This window comes from Lampetra fluviatilis, chromosome 31, assembly GCF_964198595.1.
Source record: "Lampetra fluviatilis chromosome 31, kcLamFluv1.1, whole genome shotgun sequence".
NCBI lineage: Eukaryota > Metazoa > Chordata > Hyperoartia > Petromyzontiformes > Petromyzontidae > Lampetra > Lampetra fluviatilis.
Genome location: NC_136305.1, coordinates 9,325,639 through 9,344,249, shown reverse-complemented (window position 1 = coordinate 9,344,249; position 18,611 = coordinate 9,325,639). Strand labels below are relative to the sequence as shown.

Below are 18,611 nucleotides of genomic sequence, written 5' to 3'. Positions count from 1 at the left end.
GGCGCTTGACAGAGATCGGTTTCCCTGAATCGTGTAAAATAAGAAAACAGCAGGTGCCCCACTGGAGCCAAATAAAAACTGCATAATTTATAATTGAGAGTTGCCTACAGGGGATATCACAGAGTTACAAATGGCATTAGATGTGCGAAAGGCTCATCAATTTTATAACCGCATAAATTCATAGTGGCAGCTGCCGCGGTTAAACATCCGTCTGCCATTGACGCTCAAAATGTGTGTGGCGTGGCTGCAAAAGCATGTTTGTGTTGTCTCGTTATTTAAACGAAAATAGAGCCATTATATCTCCATACTAGGGGTATGACATTTCCAAATCGTGGAAAATATGTCAGGCGTGTTTAGTTTTTGAGATCTAGACGTTTAAGGAAAATGTCATGCGGCGTTATAAGTGACAAGGCCGTTTGTGGCTGTGGAGGCAAACAGGAACCCAAGTTTAGGTGGCGACGCACCAAGCTTAGTGCTGTTAGGGCTTGGCAGTGCCTCATGTGAAACCTTTTTGAATATTGAAGGTTGCTTTAAAAAATAAATCTCAAGTTTAGATTTTTTTTGGATCTGTAAACGACATTCCAACTGCTCTTTCAGTAACAAATACGGTCACTGCATCGCGCGCTTTGAGATGCGCTTCTGCGGCCGTCTGGAACGCTCTTCCTTAAAATATTAGGAAACCACTGGAGATGTACACTTCTGTTTAGAACTGCTTTATGTGTTTAGTGTATTGTCCTTCCCCCGCACTTCCGATTAGGACGGTTGGCTACGTACGGTGCAAAAGAAGTTCAACATACGTACGTGTCTAGAGATGAAAGAAGACGTTGAAAATTCAACACCCAGTCTCAGAGAACGGCCTCTGAAAGATGTCACCAAACTTCTTATGAGGTGCATGCACTGGTCTCTCATCCACTATAGATGGTGCTCCTTCTATCATGCCTTGCTATCGAGGTGATCATCACGTGGCAATTAAACAAATGTTAGTCCTCAGAGCTGATTCTATTCTTGCATATGCTGGAAATATGTTCGGGAACGAATTGCCAATCCCCTGATCTGCTGGTTATGAGAAGACTTCAGGAGAGAGTTTGTGCAGTTTTGATATTTCTACATTAAAAAGTACAGACGACAGTGGTGTACTATATGATCCATAGTTTGGGTTGCATAGTGACAATCACCCTACTGTGGCTTGTCTTTAATATAGCCAAATTAAGTCAAACAACAAATGCAACATGTTTTTAATGATTACAATAACAATCGCAATATTTCTAACATGACCCCAGTGTGTTATTTATAAATATATACCTTGAAACGATGTGGGAATTTTAACTGAATTAAAAATAGCGTAGGGTATATTCGAAAGTATTGCACTGGATCTAACGTATATGTTGAGCTCATTGAGAGGAAAGGACTTTCCGCTCAAGTCTGGTCCAATTTCGGCTCTCAAACTCCACACCGGTGTCAATCAGTGCTCTCATTTGGAGAAAATGGAAACGTTGACAAGTTTTGAATGCCTCCGTGCAAACGGCCTCCTCCACAAGCACCGTAATGGAAGGCATTGCACGCTCAAGTTTATTCAGTCGGCCTGGCCTCTTGGGGGTTAACGTCTCATTTACTGATGGACCGATGGACGGACGGAAGGACGGGCGGACGGACGTGGCATCTGGCGAGAGCGGCAGCGACGAGGCAGGTCCCAGGGGGCTCCGCTCGATACGCCTCGCCGCGCGTCACGGTCGGATGGCGAGCTCGCTGGCCTCCGCGCGGAGTGGTGTGGCCCCGCATTACTTCGGTGGCACGAAGATTTTTTGTTGTTGTTTTGTTTGTAAAAATAGCTCCGTTGAAACCCTGCGGCCGATTTTGCTCGCTCTCCTCGTCGCCTGCAGAGTAAGCCATCAATCACGTTGTCTCGTGCAGCTCTCGGTAGCCCCGACGATGCTGACGATCGGTTGCTTGGTTTCTGGGTAAAGGATGAAGTAGCAAAAATACAAATGGGAAGGGGGCTCGACATTTCGCCTGCAGCACCGAGTAATTGTGCCAGTAACCGTGGACTTAAGCCGAAAGACTTTTTCTCGTTGAGATGCATATCCAGTGGATTACTTTTGATTACATCCCACGCAACTTTCAGGTTCGGTTTATATCCCACAAAATAATTTTAAGGTGTTTACAAACATCACACTGTTGTTTCACCTCCGATTAGCACGGTTGGCTGCGTACGGTACGAAAAAAGTGTAACATGTGTATGTATGAAAGGATTCAGCTCATTCCATTGTTGAGCAAAGGTCTCTTTATTGATGACCCACAGGTAACGTCCCCGACCCTACAGCAGGCAATACACTAAAATCAACAGTTTTTTTATAACTATTTTAATTTTACCAGGTAAGGTCCACTGAGCTGTAAAGCTATTTTTTCAGAAGCGACCTTGCTATCACAAATGATATATCAGCGAAGTGGCTTATCACGTGGAAATATTTTGCAGCCAAATACTCAAAAACGCATGTTTTTAATTCCGGAGGGGAAAACCCGGAGAAAAATCCACGCGACAACGGGGAGATCAATCAAATTCCAAATATACATCAGGGGTCAAGGTCGGGATCGAACCCACGACCTTTATACCAGGTGAGGTATTTAACATCTTGCCACCACATCGCCCCACGCTTCAGCACTCCGGACACAGAACTCCCCTCTCGCCTTCCTCTATCACGTCCCTTGCCAGTCAGTCATTGCCCAGGGCTTTTGCCCCAAATGACGATGACTCACTGACCAAGCATCTCTGAGTCTCCTACGCTCTATTTCTGCCCACGGCTTTTCGTCGTGTGATATTTAACGGGCAAAAGGCGCTTCCCCTAAATCTCGCAACGCCTACGTACAATGAATTACGGGACCCAGGCTGGCTTGTGCCGGAGTGGCACTGCAGCACGCGATGTCTGGAAGATACGACGACGAAGACGACCACGGCAGCCTAAAGAGCGAGGCGTCGCAATGGCAAGAAGATGCGCATCGAAGTGATTGCCAAAGTCGTCGCGAAGCTGTGGGAAACGGGTTTTTTAAAATCCTTTATATTAAGTTCGCTTGCTTGCTTAGGACCGTGCAAATCTTTTGGTCGTTTTTTAACTCACTTCCCGTGATCCAATCGAGCTGACATTTTCCACACAGACTCCTTGTGCGTGACAATTAATGTTCGTAAAAAAAATTTTCCAAAATTTTACACTTTTTAGGACAAAAATATTATATTTAATTACCAATTGCTTAATGGTGCAATGCAATCATCTGACCCATAGGTGGCAGCCATCTCAAGCCAGAGGACGAGAGGACTCTAGCCGCCACGCATATAAAGGATTTATAGTGAAAAACTTTGTTTTTACGGGTTATACTTATTGCTTGTTAACCCAGCCCAGTAGCACTTGTGGCGCTGAGCTGTGAACGGAATTGCCCCGGTGTGTCATTAAGCGTCGGCGATATGCAATTATGCAGTATAATTGTACGCGATTAAATAAGAAATGGAGCACGGGGATGAGAGCCTTTATTTGTTCAGCAGGAATGTACACACACACGGGCGATGCATATTTCATGAGTTTCATCGCCGACAGATATTTAATTGAAAATATTCATCGCAATAATTATCCTTGATATGCAAACAAAAATACGCGTGATTTGAATTCACTGCACGGACGTTTATCAGGAAAATACATTACTGCGTCAATACTTTACAGTACGGTTCTGCACACACATTGGCAAAATGAACCCCGGGCCACGTCTAGTGTAGATACATCTCTGAGTCCAGCAAGCGCTCCGAGTCCAGGAAGGAACCCTCCGTAGCGATTGCAAACGATAATTTTCAGTATTGCAGCCTTCAAGCATCCCATGCGTGCTTTTTTCCGGTGTCCTGCTCATAAATACCCCAGGTCAAATCAAAGTGACTTCCTGTTCAAATGACCATTTACAAGTCCGGAGTCAACAGTGGAAATTCAACATTCCTATGGCAGGGGAAGGTCTACCCATAGGACTTAGCCCTGTTGGCTCGCTCCCTGCAAAGTTGTACTCGTTTTTTAATTCTTATTATCAAACACTGCAGGGATGATGAGCTGACTCAACCTCCATTCAGGATTTGAACTCGCAACCTTCTGCCGAGCCCCTGGGCGATATGACATTCGCACAAAGGGGAATGAAATTGTCTTCCTGAAGCTCTTGACAACAACACTTGCGTACACAACAAGGACCTGGCTCGCACATGCAGCCACTCAAGTTGAAAAAGTTACGCGTTTATTTAATTTGGCGCAATGTTACAATCTTTTTTGTGTTTTTTTTCTGCTTTTCTGTTATCGCTTAAAATGTAATACGTAATGGTCACTTAAGAAAGCCATTACTCGCAGAGTTAATGAGTTCTACGAAATGCGTTTTTCACTCTGAGGACAGTTGTGATGAATGCTCCCGTCTCGTGAGTAGTTTCTGCACCGTATGAGTAGCCGTCTCTGTTTTTCCAGGGAAGGGAAATTTAGGGTAAAAAAAAACCAAAACTAAAATAAAAACAATGAAATGTTGGAACAGTGGGAATTACTAATTCATTCCCGTAACGTCTAAGCAGATCTTGCCATACGTTTTTTTGTCTAGCGGCGCATCGAGACGTTTGTGTAAATCGACCACAAGTCCATACGGTAGACGTACCAATGTTGAGACTTTCAAAATCAAGTTGTCCACCCACGTCGCGTTGGTGGGAGCGCATCGAACGTGAGCGGGCATGTGGTGACGTCGTCACTTCTCCGTTTCGCCCAGACAACCACGCGGTCCAAAAACGCCCCAAAAACGTCGTCTCCCGTATCCGGAGTAACGTTTCAGAGAAACAGTTTACACGATTTTACGGCGCGTTTATATATCACTCCGTACGCACGGCAGAAGAGCCTCCTTCATTTGAAAGGAGTAACCCCCCCCCCTTTCAAGCATTCGCACCACGCACATTTAGCGTCGCTGTTGTCGGTAAATCTCTTTAAATTACCGGATGTGCTTGAGATTACAACACTGCGAGCCCTGCTGAGTGAGCGAGTCTATGGAGCGTTCACAAGGGGAAGAAAACAAAATAAGTGCCGCGAAAGGGCCTAATCTGGAAATCGCGTACACTTAGAAAGTGGGGCAAAGGTTTCAAAGCGAAAATGGAAAGAAGCTTCGAGCCAGAGCTTACCAGCTGTCATTCACCCTCCCAGCGATTTGAGGTCTCCATTCAAGAATGTATTTTTTGTCAACATTTTTTGCCCGCTCATTTGTATTGTTTCTTGTTCAGTTTTATACGTATATGTTTTTGTTTTTATTTCACGCCATTAGCCTGAATGCAGCATTAGCATGTAATTTGCACGAATCGTACCAAATGGACTCTTACACGCACCATGCAATGCGTGTGTCGTGAGACTAACACACCGGGGGTTGGGAGGCAGCTGCAGCAGAGCACAAACGCAACAATATCCATTGCTGCGCTGAGCCATTCACCAACCAGCACCGGCCATTAGTGTGGTGAGTAACCCCACTACCACCACCACCACCCACACACCCATCAGGCATTGTTATGCATCCACCCAGAGCGCAGGAAGGGTTCTTTTTTTTTTAAATCGTCGGGTGCCGGGCTGAACTGCAACCCTTTTGCGGACAGGTCAGCCGCGGTGCCAGGGCTGGAGTGGGAGGAGGAGGAGGGGGGGAAGAGACGCGGCTTTTGTGATTGCAGTGGAGGAGGTGGTTAGGGGTGGGGTGGGAGTCATTCGTGCCGTGGCACCTCGGACGAGGTTGTGTGCTGCGTCGCTTCGACTCGCTGACGAGTTTGAAGGTGGAAATGCGCCGTTCGGTTGCTTTGTGTCTGCTCGGAGGGCGTGCCACGTTCAACGCGTTGCGTGCAACGCGCGGTACGGACCGCGAGTGTGTGCTCTTGCTGTTGTTGGCATGCTTGTATCCAAAGGAACACCGCAACGCGTGTGAATCTTGATATCATATTTTTCCCCCCCCAAAAAATTCTTCGAAACCTTTCAATATTTTTCTTACAATATTTTTTGTAAAAATAATTCTAACATTTTTAAGGCGTAAGATGCGATTTATATATTTTTTTTACAATTTAAAGAACGACAACAGAAGGACGAAACCACTGCACCGGTAACGAGCGTTTCTCAATGACGTCTATTGACAGAGCACTCGTGCGGAGAGGCACGAAATAACAATGCGGCCGATGCACCCCGCACACGCTAGTTGTGAGTGTCAATGCCGGGTTGCCTAAGTGCCGCTGTCACTTACGTGACGCATGTGATATGACATGGGGTCTTAAAAACACGCTTTGTTAACTGCACTTTCCACTGAAACCACGACCACTCGAAATAACCCGCGGCTAGGCGAGCCCGCCTTCAGACGGGTATCTGGATTCTGGCCCGCTGCGTTTAATACAGACAGTATTCACTTTTACCCCATTTCCACTTGCACAAGTGAGCCAAGCCAGCACGGACCCAGCACGGTCGCAGGTTGTTTTCCACTGGAATTTTACCGAGCTGAGCTGGAACTGAACCGTGCTACGCTGGCCTCACAATACAACGTCTGAATATGGCTCATCATGCACCAAGCCGTGCTGGGGCGAGGCTATTGACGCGTGCGATTAGTGTGACGTCAAGAGGTACGCCTCGGCTCGTGCAGTGGAAATGCAACCAGTGCTTCCTGACCTGTGCCACGCTGGCATGGCACGGCTCCAGCACGGCTCGAATGTGGAAGTGGAAAAGTGGTATTTAATAGACGTCGCTTGTAGCCACTGCTGCTCTTAAAAATATCTATTCGGTGCCATGTTGGCTCTGCCTTTGGTGTTTAGATGAGCCTGCAAGTATATATATATTTTAAACAAGCCGTCACAATTCGGCAGCCATGGTCATTTCACTGCTGGACGAGGCCTCCCCAAGCCACCGCCATCCTTTATGTGGTCGTGTGATGTAATAATCCACCTAGCTCCTGCACGTGACCTCATCTTATCGCACCATCGTGTCGGGAGGACATCCTCTCGGAAGCGCTCCATGGATATTTGCACGGAGAGGCTACTTTAGCGTCTCATTAACCATTATCTAAACGATTAACTTCAACGACGGTCAAGATGTTGTCACGGACAGAGCCGTTGATGTCGCGTAACTTGCAGCCCCTGAGCATGAATGATCGACTTCTCTGTACTCAACGCAAAGTGACGTGGCACTGAAGCTTGTGCTTTTGAGTATTTGGCTGCTATAGATTTCCACGCGATAAGCCACTTCGTTGAGCTATCATTTGTGGCCAGGTCGCTTCTGAAAAAAGAGCTCTACAGCTCAGTGGGCCCTATCTGATTAAATAAAAAAAAATAGTTTAGCTTGAGTAAATTATCCCGTCTCTTCACGACCACGTGTCTCATCGGCACCAGACATTGCAGCCTGCTCGGGCTTAAAGACGCCGGTGTAAGGAGCGTGGGAGTCACGCTCGTTCGTGTTCACCCTCGGCTATCCGCTTCGCAATGGATGTAATATCTCCACCTGGCGAGTTCACACATAGTGTTATAAAAGAAAAAAAAATCACACACACACACCGACACGTTTTAAATGAAAACCCGTGGCGCTATAAAAAAAAAAATATGGCCCCACGTGGATAAAATAACGTCACGGGCGTTCGGGATGTCTGGGACTGTTCAAGCGGAGACTATACATCATTAGGCTGGTGCTTAGCAGAGTTGTGGATTGCGCTTTAAGTTTTATGGGGCGCGTATAATGTCCTCCACAGCCGTTTATGTCGCACATCTCCGGCAACCGCGCGCACGCACGCACGGTCACCTTCACTCCTCTCTCCTTGCCCACTCAGGTGCGGTCACCTAGCGTCGTGTGGGGCTTCCTCGCGGGCAGCGATGGGCGGCGCGGCCCGGTCAGATTTGGGACGCGCCACCTGCAGCCGGCCAACGCGTGTGCGTTGATTTCGTAATGACTTGCGGCAATCACTTTTGAGCACTTGCAACGCACGCACGCATTTCGGTGTTTGCCGAGTCGATTGCTGCGTCGCCTCCACCGGCCTGGTTCGCAGCGAGGGGGTCCTGCAGGAGCTGCCGTTCTGGGCTGCTCGACACGAAGCGGCGCACGTAGCCGGCCGTAGCGCAAGCGTTCTGACCCCCTCTACCTCGGGGATGTGTGGGGGGAGTGCCGCCCCGTGAAGAGAGAACATCTGTGCACCGTCACGCACCCGGTCCCCGCCTCCCCCCCCCAATTTCGAGCGGGAACGCTCTGCGGGAGTCGCTCGACGCCTCGAGTTGTTCTCCCTTCCTCGCCGAGCGGCCAGTCCACCGCGCCGAAGCGGACGTGTCCACGCGTCGCCTGAGCAGAGAGAGAGGCCACGCGTCCGGTTACGCGCGCGAGGTCACCGGCTCGCGCGGCGGCTGCGGCGGCTTTTCCGCACGAGAGGAGCCCAGCGGCTCGGCGAATCGACCTCCCCACCCACCCCGCCGCGCTCGCGTCCGCTAGGTGTACATCTCCTCCAATTTGAAAGTGTTCGCTTCCGCATCGCCGCTGGCCATCCTGCCGTGGTGCTCGCCGCCGTTGGGGCACGGCAGCTCGGTGACGGAGGCCGTGTAGGACGTGGACGCCATGAAGTATTGATCCCTGCGCTCGTGCCCCATGCGCAGCATGTACAGGATCCAGTACCTCTTCAGCGCTGCTTGCACCTGGCGGGAGGAACAGGGGAGAGACGTGGGGCCGAGCCGTTCCCAACTGTTCATGCCATCTTTGCCTGTTTCCATACGCTGCGGATGATACGGTTTTTTTATGAGCGAAAGTCGGGGGTGCGTCTGGCAATCCGACAGCTGTGCGTGCCGCCGCCGTTCCCACGTTGCTATGTGGTCGGCCTGGTTTGTGCGGGACCAGATTTCTATGCGGTACTACATCGACAGCGGGCACAAGCTTTGCGTGATGCGTCTTACTTTCCGGCAAGGGAGGTTGCTGCCAACTCGTTTTTTTTTGTTAGCAAATCTCCCCACCGTTTTAGTTTTTCTTTCTCCTCTGCTTGCAGTTAACGATTTGTAATTTTCAATGTAATACGCGGACGGGCAGCTGGGCCGCGTTATTTCGTGTGCAGAGTGGGCCTGCTGGCGTTTCATAACTTGTGAGGAAATATGAGTCATTCTTGGGAATATTTTTGTTGTTGTTGTAAAATCGGTGGAGTCAACGGTTGCGTTATTTTTGGTGCTCGCAGTCGCGGTGGCTTTTGTTTTCCAGCACGGCGAGCGGAAACTCTGCGGCAGCCCCGTGGATGGCCGGGGGCCGACGGTGTTGGGTAATAGGGGGGCAGCTGGGGGGGTCGGGGATTGTTTGGCCTCGGGGCTGCAGTGATCTCAGGCTTAACGCGACATCTCCCTGTTTGGTTGTAAAATGCAGACCGCCCTTCCCCAGCGCCCGCAGAGCGCATTACCGCACGTTTTTTTGGTTAAATCTCCGGTTATTTTCTTGTACGTGCCGCACCGCTCCTTAATCAGGACGCATTGCCCCTGCGCTACACGTGCAGAATCTGAAGGCGCCGTGTGGGATATTCTGCGTCGGGTTCACACGTAATGCGAGAGTGTGGGCGCGAACGTGTGTGTGGGGGGGGGGGAAGGCTGTTTTTTTATTATCTGAGACAGTCTGTAGTGAAGCCCTTTCAACGCGAGAGCAATTGGCAATGGAGGATGAGGCGTCGAAGCTGTGTTTTTGTTTATCTCCCACTCGAATGAAACAGGCAACTCAATTAATGACTGCAGTGAGATGTCGCGGAGGGGGGGGGACAAGGGGGCAGTTGGGCGCACTGCGCTACAAATGCCGTGACATTAAATTGAGAGGGAAATATTTTTCAGTGAGCGTATCGACGATGTGAAAAATTATGTTTGATGTGTCGTCTTGATGGACTGTGGGTAATAAACGACATTAGATAATCGTGCAAGGTTACATTTCGCTCCCCAAAATTCAAATGACACTTCAATCAATTCGAGGGGGTGGGGGGGGGGTGATGGCGCAGTGGTTTGTGCACTGCGCTATAAACCCGGCGGCCTGAATTCAATTCCCAGCCAAAGTCAACGCCAGTGGTGAGCGACATCTGAACCGATCCTGAGCCTCTTTATTCACAAACCCACGTGGTGAAGTATGGTCAAACAACCCTCCTGTCCGACACAGCCTCGGGGGATGGGGGGGGACTTCATCCATCAGTGGTTTGACATAGGACTCGAAATTACTTTGAATAACCGCAAAATCTACGCGGAAGATTCGGGCAGGAATATTTCACCCACATTTCACATATTTAGCGCAGCACGTAGTCGAATGCGAGTACAGTTTTGAATGTTCAGCCGTCTCTTTCAGTGACCCGGTTCACAATTCTCGGGAAGTTATTGTTAGAAGCGGGCCGCGATGCGTGACAAAACCGGGGCGTTCGAAAAGGCCACTCCTTACCTCGCCGTTGCAGAAGCAGAATATCGTTGCCACCAGAAATCCCTGCAAACACAGCGGCGGCGGGCATTGTGTTCATTACTCGCGGCGATTGGAAGAGGAAACTCGACCTTGTCGGGGGGGGGGGGAAAGAATAAGGCTGGGACCCCATTATTGGGTGCGCTACTTCTGCAGGTGATGTCACTTCCAGCGCCAACAACCGCCTTAGGTGCGATAAGGCAAATCTGAGTTTCGCCGTGTGACACGTGTACACCGTGCACGTCAAAGGGCACGTCAGCGACGTTCAAACAACTTGGGTCGTCACCTTCCCGATCGCCTCCCCGACAGAATCAACCTTGAGAGGCACCCCATCTTGTGAAAACCTCGTAAGCTAAGCAGCGTGTGGTTTATTTCACTTGGATGGACGATCACCGTGCCTTAATCAGACTTGTCGTAGGGCTGCGGCGTTGTATTAAATGTGTGGGGAAGTCCACGAAAGAGAATTACTGAAAAATTATCACGACATTTTCAAGTCGAGGTTACGTCGTTTTTTTGTGTGGACAAACACCCACGGCAAATATACACGGGGAAGCATTTTAAGATTTAAACAGTGGATTGACAATGTATGTGTGTATATCTGTTGAACTTCTTTCGCACCATACGCAACCAACCGTGCTAATTGGAGGTGAGGGGGCGGGACAACAAACCAAACCATGGGGGAGCGGGGCTGTTAACTCAACTTTTGACTGTGCGAATGGGCGCGCGTTTTTGTTAATTGTGCTTGGAGAACGAGCGGTGAACGATTAACGAAGCGGTGGTGAATGAGCACGCGGTGGTGAATGAGCACGTGGTGGTGAATGAGCACGTGGTGGTGCATGAGCACGTGGTGGTGCATGAGCACGTGGTGGTGAATGAGCACGCGGTGGTGAATGAGCACGTGGTGGTGAATGAGCACGTGGTGGTGAATGAGCACGCGGTGGTGAATGAGCACGTGGTGGTGCATGAGCACGTGGTGGTGAATGAGCACGCGGTGGTGAATGAGCACGTGGTGGTGAATGAGCACGTGGTGGTGAATGAGCACGTGGTGGTGAATGAGCACGTGGTGGTGCATGAGCACGTGGTGGTGAATGAGCACGCGGTGGTGAATGAGCACGTGGTGGTGAATGAGCACGTGGTGGTGCATGAGCACGTGGTGGTGAATGAGCACGCGGTGGTGAATGAGCACGTGGTGGTGAATGAGCACGTGGTGGTGAATGAGCACGTGGTGGTGAATGAGCACGTGGTGGTGCATGAGCACGTGGTGGTGAATGAGCACGTGGTGGTGAATGAGCACGTGGTGGTGAATGAGCACGTGGTGGTCCATGAGCACGTGGTGGTGAATGAGCACGTGGTGGTGCATGAGCACGTGGTGGTGAATGAGCACGTGGTGGTGAATGAGCACGTGGTGGTCCATGAGCACGTGGTGGTGAATGAGCACGTGGTGGTGCATGAGCACGTGGTGGTGAATGAGCACGCGGTGGTGCATGAGCACGTGGTGGTGAATGAGCACGTGGTGGTGAATGAGCACGTGGTGGTGAATGAGCACGTGGTGGTCCATGAGCACGTGGTGGTGAATGAGCACGTGGTGGTGCATGAGCACGTGGTGGTGAATAAGCACGCGGTGGTGCATGAGCACGTGGTGGTGAATGAGCACGCGGTGGTGAATGAGCACGTGGTGGTGAATGAGCACGTGGTGGTGAATGAGCACGTGGTGGTGAATGAGCACGTGGTGGTGCATGAGCACGTGGTGGTGAATGAGCACGCGGTGGTGAATGAGCACGTGGTGGTGAATGAGCACGTGGTGGTGAATGAGCACGTGGTGGTGAATGAGCACGTGGTGGTGAATGAGCAGGTGGTGGTGAATGAGCACCTGGTAGTGCATGAGCACGTGCATGATGTAGTCGTAGATTTCTCCCACGAACCGCTCCGGCTTCCAGGGCACGAGCACGAACTGGATGCCGAGCAGCGGCACGAGGATGAGGGTGGCGCGCACCGCCTTCATGTACATGCTCGTCTCGGCGCGGTGCGTCACCTTCAGCTTGGTCACCAGCACGCGCACGATGTTCAGCAGGAAGAATAGGTTCACCTGCGTCATGTGACGTTGTGTGGGGGGGGGGGAGATCTGTGTAAGCGGCCACAGGGTTGGATCATCCCTTCATTTCTGGCAAGTCTTTCGCCTGGTTTTGTTCTCACCTCTTAAATCGCGTTTCCTGTGCTGTCGTGTCCCCACGAGCTTCCATCCCCCGGTCCCCTGCTCCTCTCAATATTTCTCCTGCCATCATCTCTATGCCGGTGACATTGGTTCTACGTCCCCATTGACTCCATGAACCCAACCAACATCCCTGTCCACTCTCGCATCCTGCCCTAACACGGTCTCAATCTTTTACATCGTTCTACCTTCCACCAGCTAAATGTTCCCAAAGCTGAAGCATTCCTCATTCGAGAAAAGTCCACTCTCGATACGCACTCCAGGTTGAGCGTGCACATCCAAAACTCTGACAACAGGCTGGAGAAGAGCGTGCGAAGCCCTGAAGTTGGCATTGATCCCCAAGCCGTGATTCTCTTCCCACATATCTCCATTCAGCAGGACCTCATGCCTACAACTCCGCAATAACCCGAATATCTGTCACTGCCATTACCCCAGCTATCGCTGCAGACATAACTCGGCTATCGCAACTCTCTGTGGCCTCCACAGATCCATCACTTCTGCCCCCCGACGAATTTAGAATGCGAGACTCCCCTAGCATGTGATGTAATGACACGAGATCACCCCAGCAGTTAGATTCCTTCACTGGCTCCCAATTCAGTCGAGAATTAGCGTCTTCCATGGAGTCGTTTCTGCCGACTTCTCCCCTCTCATCTTGCTCTACTCACCTCCATGCGCTCTCCCCTCCAGTAACCAAGGCCTTCACTGAAGGCCCTCTGTTAACCTCTACTCAATGGGAGGTCGCTCCCTCTCAGCTGCTGTCCCTGGGGTCTGGAACTCCTGCCTCATGGCCATCTGATCTGCACTTCCCTCCACTCTTCAAGGCTGGGTTCAAGAATTATCCGTTCATCCTATGATCGTCTCCTATCCACGAAGATTTGTGGTGGTTCTCCATGATGTACGCACTGTGTCTCAGAGCTGCGTTTAGACGCCGTATGAACATTAAATTGCATTGCATTGCAAAGCGGGGATGGTGGGGGAGCCGATCGAGAGAGGCCGGTGTTGGTGGGAGAAAAGAATCCAAATTCAGTGAATAACTCTCCTATGGATTGTCGAATTCCTTGCGCTGCCTGTTGACTCCGAGCCCCCGCGAGCATGAGTCACAGGCGCGCGAATTTACTGAGTTCACATGTTTTGATTGTTTTCAACAACATGAGCCACTATCCTTAAGCAGCCTTCATCCGTTTCATTTTTTTTTCTAAAGCAGAGTAAGAGCCATTGATTTCGGGATCGACAGATAATTGGAATTGTGTCCTCGTGTAAAGATGTTACAATGGACAAATATTGAACTGAGTGTGGACACACTAAGATGACTCTTATTATTCTCATTTTGAGGCACGGGGATAGCAGCGCACAGAACGTGTGTCTGTTCATAAGACGCGTGAAGACAGAGGCCACGTTGCTGATGCTGTGGAGAACGCCTCCACTCGACGATGAGGAATGGTGCCTGTGGGCGTGGAGGTTGGGTCACCAGCTCCGCGATACAAAACAAACCAGGACGTATCATGAGAAGAATAAGAAGAATATCTCACAAAACCAGAATAGATGAGGCCCTGCGTGCATTATTATCATTGTGTAATTATTACACAACTGGCAAAAAAAACTTAAAAATTCTGTCCCGGGGAAACATGACACATTTCACAGGACAGCTCCCCGGGGAAAACAAAAAGAGGACAATCCTGGGAAAACCAGGATGGTTGTCAACCCACGCACAGCACGTGGTGGCCTACAGCCTCACGGCACGGTTGTCCTCACCAGCAGTGCGGCCACGACGGGCCCGTGGATGATGTAGAGGAGGTGAGTGGCAGAGCTGATCCAGCAGCTGCAACGAGGATGTAAAAGCACATTTTTCTTAGCACGTTTTTTTGTTTTGTTGCAGGAAAAAACTTGGTGACGCGATTCCGCGGCGCGCGTTCTTGGGGCGACGTATTCCGGTGCGGTTTTGGGCGTGAGAGGTTTTTTTTTTAACGGAGCGAGCATCTGACCGTAGGAGTTTAACAATGCACAGTTGTGGCGTGGCCCCTGCGCGGTGATCGTTTTGGACAAATGTGGGCGCCCGCGTAATGCGGCACGCACTTGTCATCGTAGTAGATGGTGCGTGCGACGGCGTGCATCAGAGCGGGGACGATGGGGAAACCTGCGGGCGGACAAAGACAACGACAAACATCTCCGTGTAGCCCACACAGGCTGCAGGGGCAAGTGCTAATAGCGAGCACTGATTAAAAGGGCGTGTGATCAAACGTGGCAATCCCCGCTTGTGGCACTTGTGACATCACCGACAAGAGTTTTGTTTTCTGAAAAATTGAATTTAATTATGATTTGATCAACGATCTTGGGTTTTAATAATTTGGCATCCGTGATGACAAGATCGGGCCATCTTATACGTATTTCTCTTGTCGGCGAGTAAACCGATGACTTTAGGAAGATATAAAAACAGGTGATGCATCCTACGCAGGCACTGCCTGCCATTACCCAAGATAATTGAGAGATTACTGTTTGACATTTTTAAATTAAAAGGTGAAGCTCTTTTCTTCCTGGGTTTGATATAACAGTGGACGATGGTGTCACATGAAAAACACTGTTGAGGACAGCAACGAGACTCGACCTCAAGAGCCACAGTGGCTAGGAGATGTTAACTACCTCGCCTAGTATACAGGAGGTCGTAAGTTTGATATTCTTAGGTTTTTTCGGTAAAGTTACGTAGGTAAAACACTTAAATTTAAATTAATAAAAGTAAAAGAAAAAAAATATTTTTATTTTTATTTTACTTAAAATTAATAAAAGTAAAAGAAAAAAATAATTTTATATTTATTTTACTTTTATTAATTAACATTTTTTACCTACGTGACTTTACCGAAAGAAACCTAAGAATATGAATCCTTGCAGTCACGAAAGCTTCAAATCTAGAATCGAAGGTTTGATCTCGACCCTGACGTCTGTATATTTGGAGTTCGCACGTTCTCCCCGTGGTTGCGTGGATTATTCTCCGCGTCCTCCGGGTTTTCCCTCCACATTTAGAAACTTGCGTTTAGAAGATTTGGCTGCTGTAAATGTCCACGTCATAAGCGGCTTCATCGAGCCAGGTCGCTTCTGAAAAAGAGCTGTATAGCTCAGTGGGCCTTACCTTGTGAAATGAAAAATAGTTCAATCGTTTAGTTTATAGCTTATTTGGCTCATACCCAGGAAGCTCTTTGCTGCTTTGTTTCCTGGGTATGAAATTGAACTGGAATCCCGTTAAATACTCCTGAGAAAGAATAGGAGTAGGCCACCTTGGCAATCTCTCCCTATTCTTGGTTCTTTCAGTAAAGTCACGTAGAAGGGAAACAATAAAATAATAAAAATATAAAACAATGCAATTCTCACGACGTTTCGACTGCAACACATGCAATCATCAGGTGTGAAATCCACAGCAAGAAAATGTTCTCGATGAAGCCGCTTGTTTCCCTTCTACGTGACTTTACCGAAAGAACCAAGAATATGAATCCCTGCAGTCACGAAAGCTTCAAATCAAAATCGCTCCCTAGTCATGGAGCCCTATAGTACGTGGTGCAGTGGCGTAGTGACTACATTGTCAACTCGGGGGGTGTGGCAATCGGTCAGGTGGGGCCCCATTATTTGATTTGTGTCGCCCAGGCCACACCTAGGCTATTCTATATCGCGGCTCCTCTTGCCATCATCACATCATCACGCTCACGGTCTCACACATTTCACGCTGTAGGGGCGCTCCGTCTTCACAAAATGCAGCCACTACAGCTCCCGTCGTAGCTGTCAAGGCGGCCCCCAGCTCGTGGCTTTGGCGACCAGGGGCGGCCAAGGCCCCCCCGTGGCCCCCCACGCGAGTCACGCCACTGGCGTGGTGCCGAGGCGATGGAGGCGAATCGACGCGAGCTGACTCACCCCAGCCGAGCAGGTAGTACCAGAACAGGTGCTGCTTCTCGGCAAAGACGGCCACCACGATGAGCGTGTGCAGGTAAATGCCCTCGCATAGCATCCAGAAGTAGTTGCAGCCCATCATGTACTGGTGGAAGAACTGCAGCACTTTGCACCAGACCTGAAGAGCAGTGGGAGGATGGCGACAGGGGATGAAGAGGATCGTGGAGGGTAGGGGGGGCGTGAGAGGAGCTACCACGGAGTTGGGCGCAGTGCGCGCACGCAACCTCGTTGATATGAAACACATTTCCTATCAAAATAAACTCTCTTTGACCTCTCGTTGAATGCAACAAGTAATTACTGCGAAGTTGTTCCGCGCTCCTAAGTAAACCCGGCAGGACTTTGTATCAATACGAAGGAGCCCGCCCATGCAGGAATCTGAGATGTGCCCCACAGCGAAAATTGCGGGGTCGCGAGAGGGATTTCTGTCCGCGGGCCGCGACGCGCGAACATTCGTACGGCATCTACCGGCTTGCTGGCCACCAGCTCCTGATTGTTTGCCACTGCCGTGAGCTGAATGATGGTGATGATGGAGTTGAGGATGTAGGACATGAAGAGGTTCTTGTGAAGCGTGATCCTCTGGCAGCTGAGACTTCTGTGGACAGAAAACAGGAAGTGCGAGACAAGCCCCCACATGGCATCAGAGGGGCTGGGGCGGCTGAATCCACCCGCCTTTGAAGGATCGGTCCCTCTTCTTACATGCTAATATTACAATTAAATATATCGGTGCAATAATTACCAGCGGCGATGGATGTATTTTAAGTTCGCACCGATTGCGCGCGACCTGCCGCAGGAATGATTGCGCTTTTCCAGCGTCGTGTGTGACGGTGGGCAAAATGTCTGCAGAGAGTCGGAGTCAACTTGGACCCAACGCACGGATGGAACCAACGACAAAGCGTTTCCTTGAGCACACAGGGGCCGAGAGCCCAGCGCGACGAGACGCAAGCGGATCGCGCGTCGTTGACTCATTCCGTTCGACGTGCGTTTGAAGTTTTATTGACATCGACTGCTTCCTGCCACACATTGGAACGAGCTCGTACCACAGGGGTTGTGCGAGAGGGCGCGCCGGGCACCCAAGTTGCCCCCCCCCCGCACCCCGCACCCCCACACGCAGAATGTGCGAAGGAAACTCGTTTCAGGAAACATGCCGCACAACCGAACGCTCAAGTGGAAGTCTCGCCGGAATTCTTATTCACCGTTTACAGCCACGTGGGGAGCGTTTGTGCGGCGCTTGGCGCACTGGCGCTACGAATCCAGCCACCGAAATTCAATTCTTGGCTATGGCTAACATCCGGTTATTGAACCTTAGTTATACATACTGGTCAGTAAGGAGCATAGGCGCGGGCAGCATGGAAGTGCAATACAACAATGGCTGTTGCTGCGTTGCCCTCTCCTGTCTGCCACGTGAGCACCTCGGCCAAAATAGTAACCAGTATTGCGCGGATCGTCATCCATCCAAGCACTATCCAGGCTCAACCGCTGCTTAGCTTCTGACATCTGACGAGACCGGGGGCACTGGGTGATTTAGTCACAAGGCTAGAGGATTGAGTGCGCAAGCGATTTAAATAAGGAAACTCTGAACGCGAAACCAACCAAAAACCAAACTCGCACCTGATAGCCTCAGAGTCATGACGTCACCCTTCACTCTACTTTAAGACCGAAACGGTAGGAAAAAGTTCTTCAAAATGCTGGCTAATTGCCTGATGAAGCTAGGTGGTAATCAGCAGCGAGATGCTGCAGATTACTCGAATTGTAAATGTTGTGGGTTTATCATGGGACTTTCCTGCCAGTGCCAAAGTTTGAAAATGTTATAATGGGCTGCGCCCTTTCTGGCAATAAAACAGCAGGTGTTAAGATGCTCAAGCAGCAAATAGATGCCTGTTGTAAGGAATCAAGTTTGCATTAACCACACGTACTTGTGGTTGAACATGCAAACACACATAATGTAAGGCATTGTCTTAGACACTGATTCGCCTGCACCAGAGACATCCTTTATGGCCGAGTCTCACCAGTGGCAGACGAGATAACTCCCCGAC

At 50.0% G+C, this 18,611-nt stretch overlaps 1 protein-coding gene across 2 annotated transcripts in view; it reads right to left on the bottom strand.

Annotated features, from left to right (window-relative positions):
- Window positions 1–3,217: 3,217 nt before the first annotated feature.
- LOC144943525 (calcitonin gene-related peptide type 1 receptor-like) overlaps window positions 3,218–18,611 on the bottom strand; it is a 50,740-nt gene continuing 35,346 nt past the window's right edge. Inside the window, exons 7-13 of one of the 2 annotated variants that reach the window (XM_078871054.1) lie at window positions 17,044–17,170; window positions 16,543–16,696; window positions 14,722–14,782; window positions 14,401–14,467; window positions 12,310–12,525; window positions 10,425–10,466; window positions 3,219–8,674 (exon numbers count right to left, since the gene is read on the bottom strand). In XM_078871054.1, the coding sequence (XP_078727180.1) occupies window positions 8,471–8,674; window positions 10,425–10,466; window positions 12,310–12,525; window positions 14,401–14,467; window positions 14,722–14,782; window positions 16,543–16,696; window positions 17,044–17,170 (871 nt within the window). In that variant the 3' untranslated portion in view covers window positions 3,219–8,470. Of the gene's footprint in view, window positions 8,675–10,424; window positions 10,467–12,309; window positions 12,526–14,400; window positions 14,468–14,721; window positions 14,783–16,542; window positions 16,697–17,043; window positions 17,171–18,611 lie in introns of both variants that reach the window. The other variant, XM_078871055.1, reaches the window with a different exon arrangement.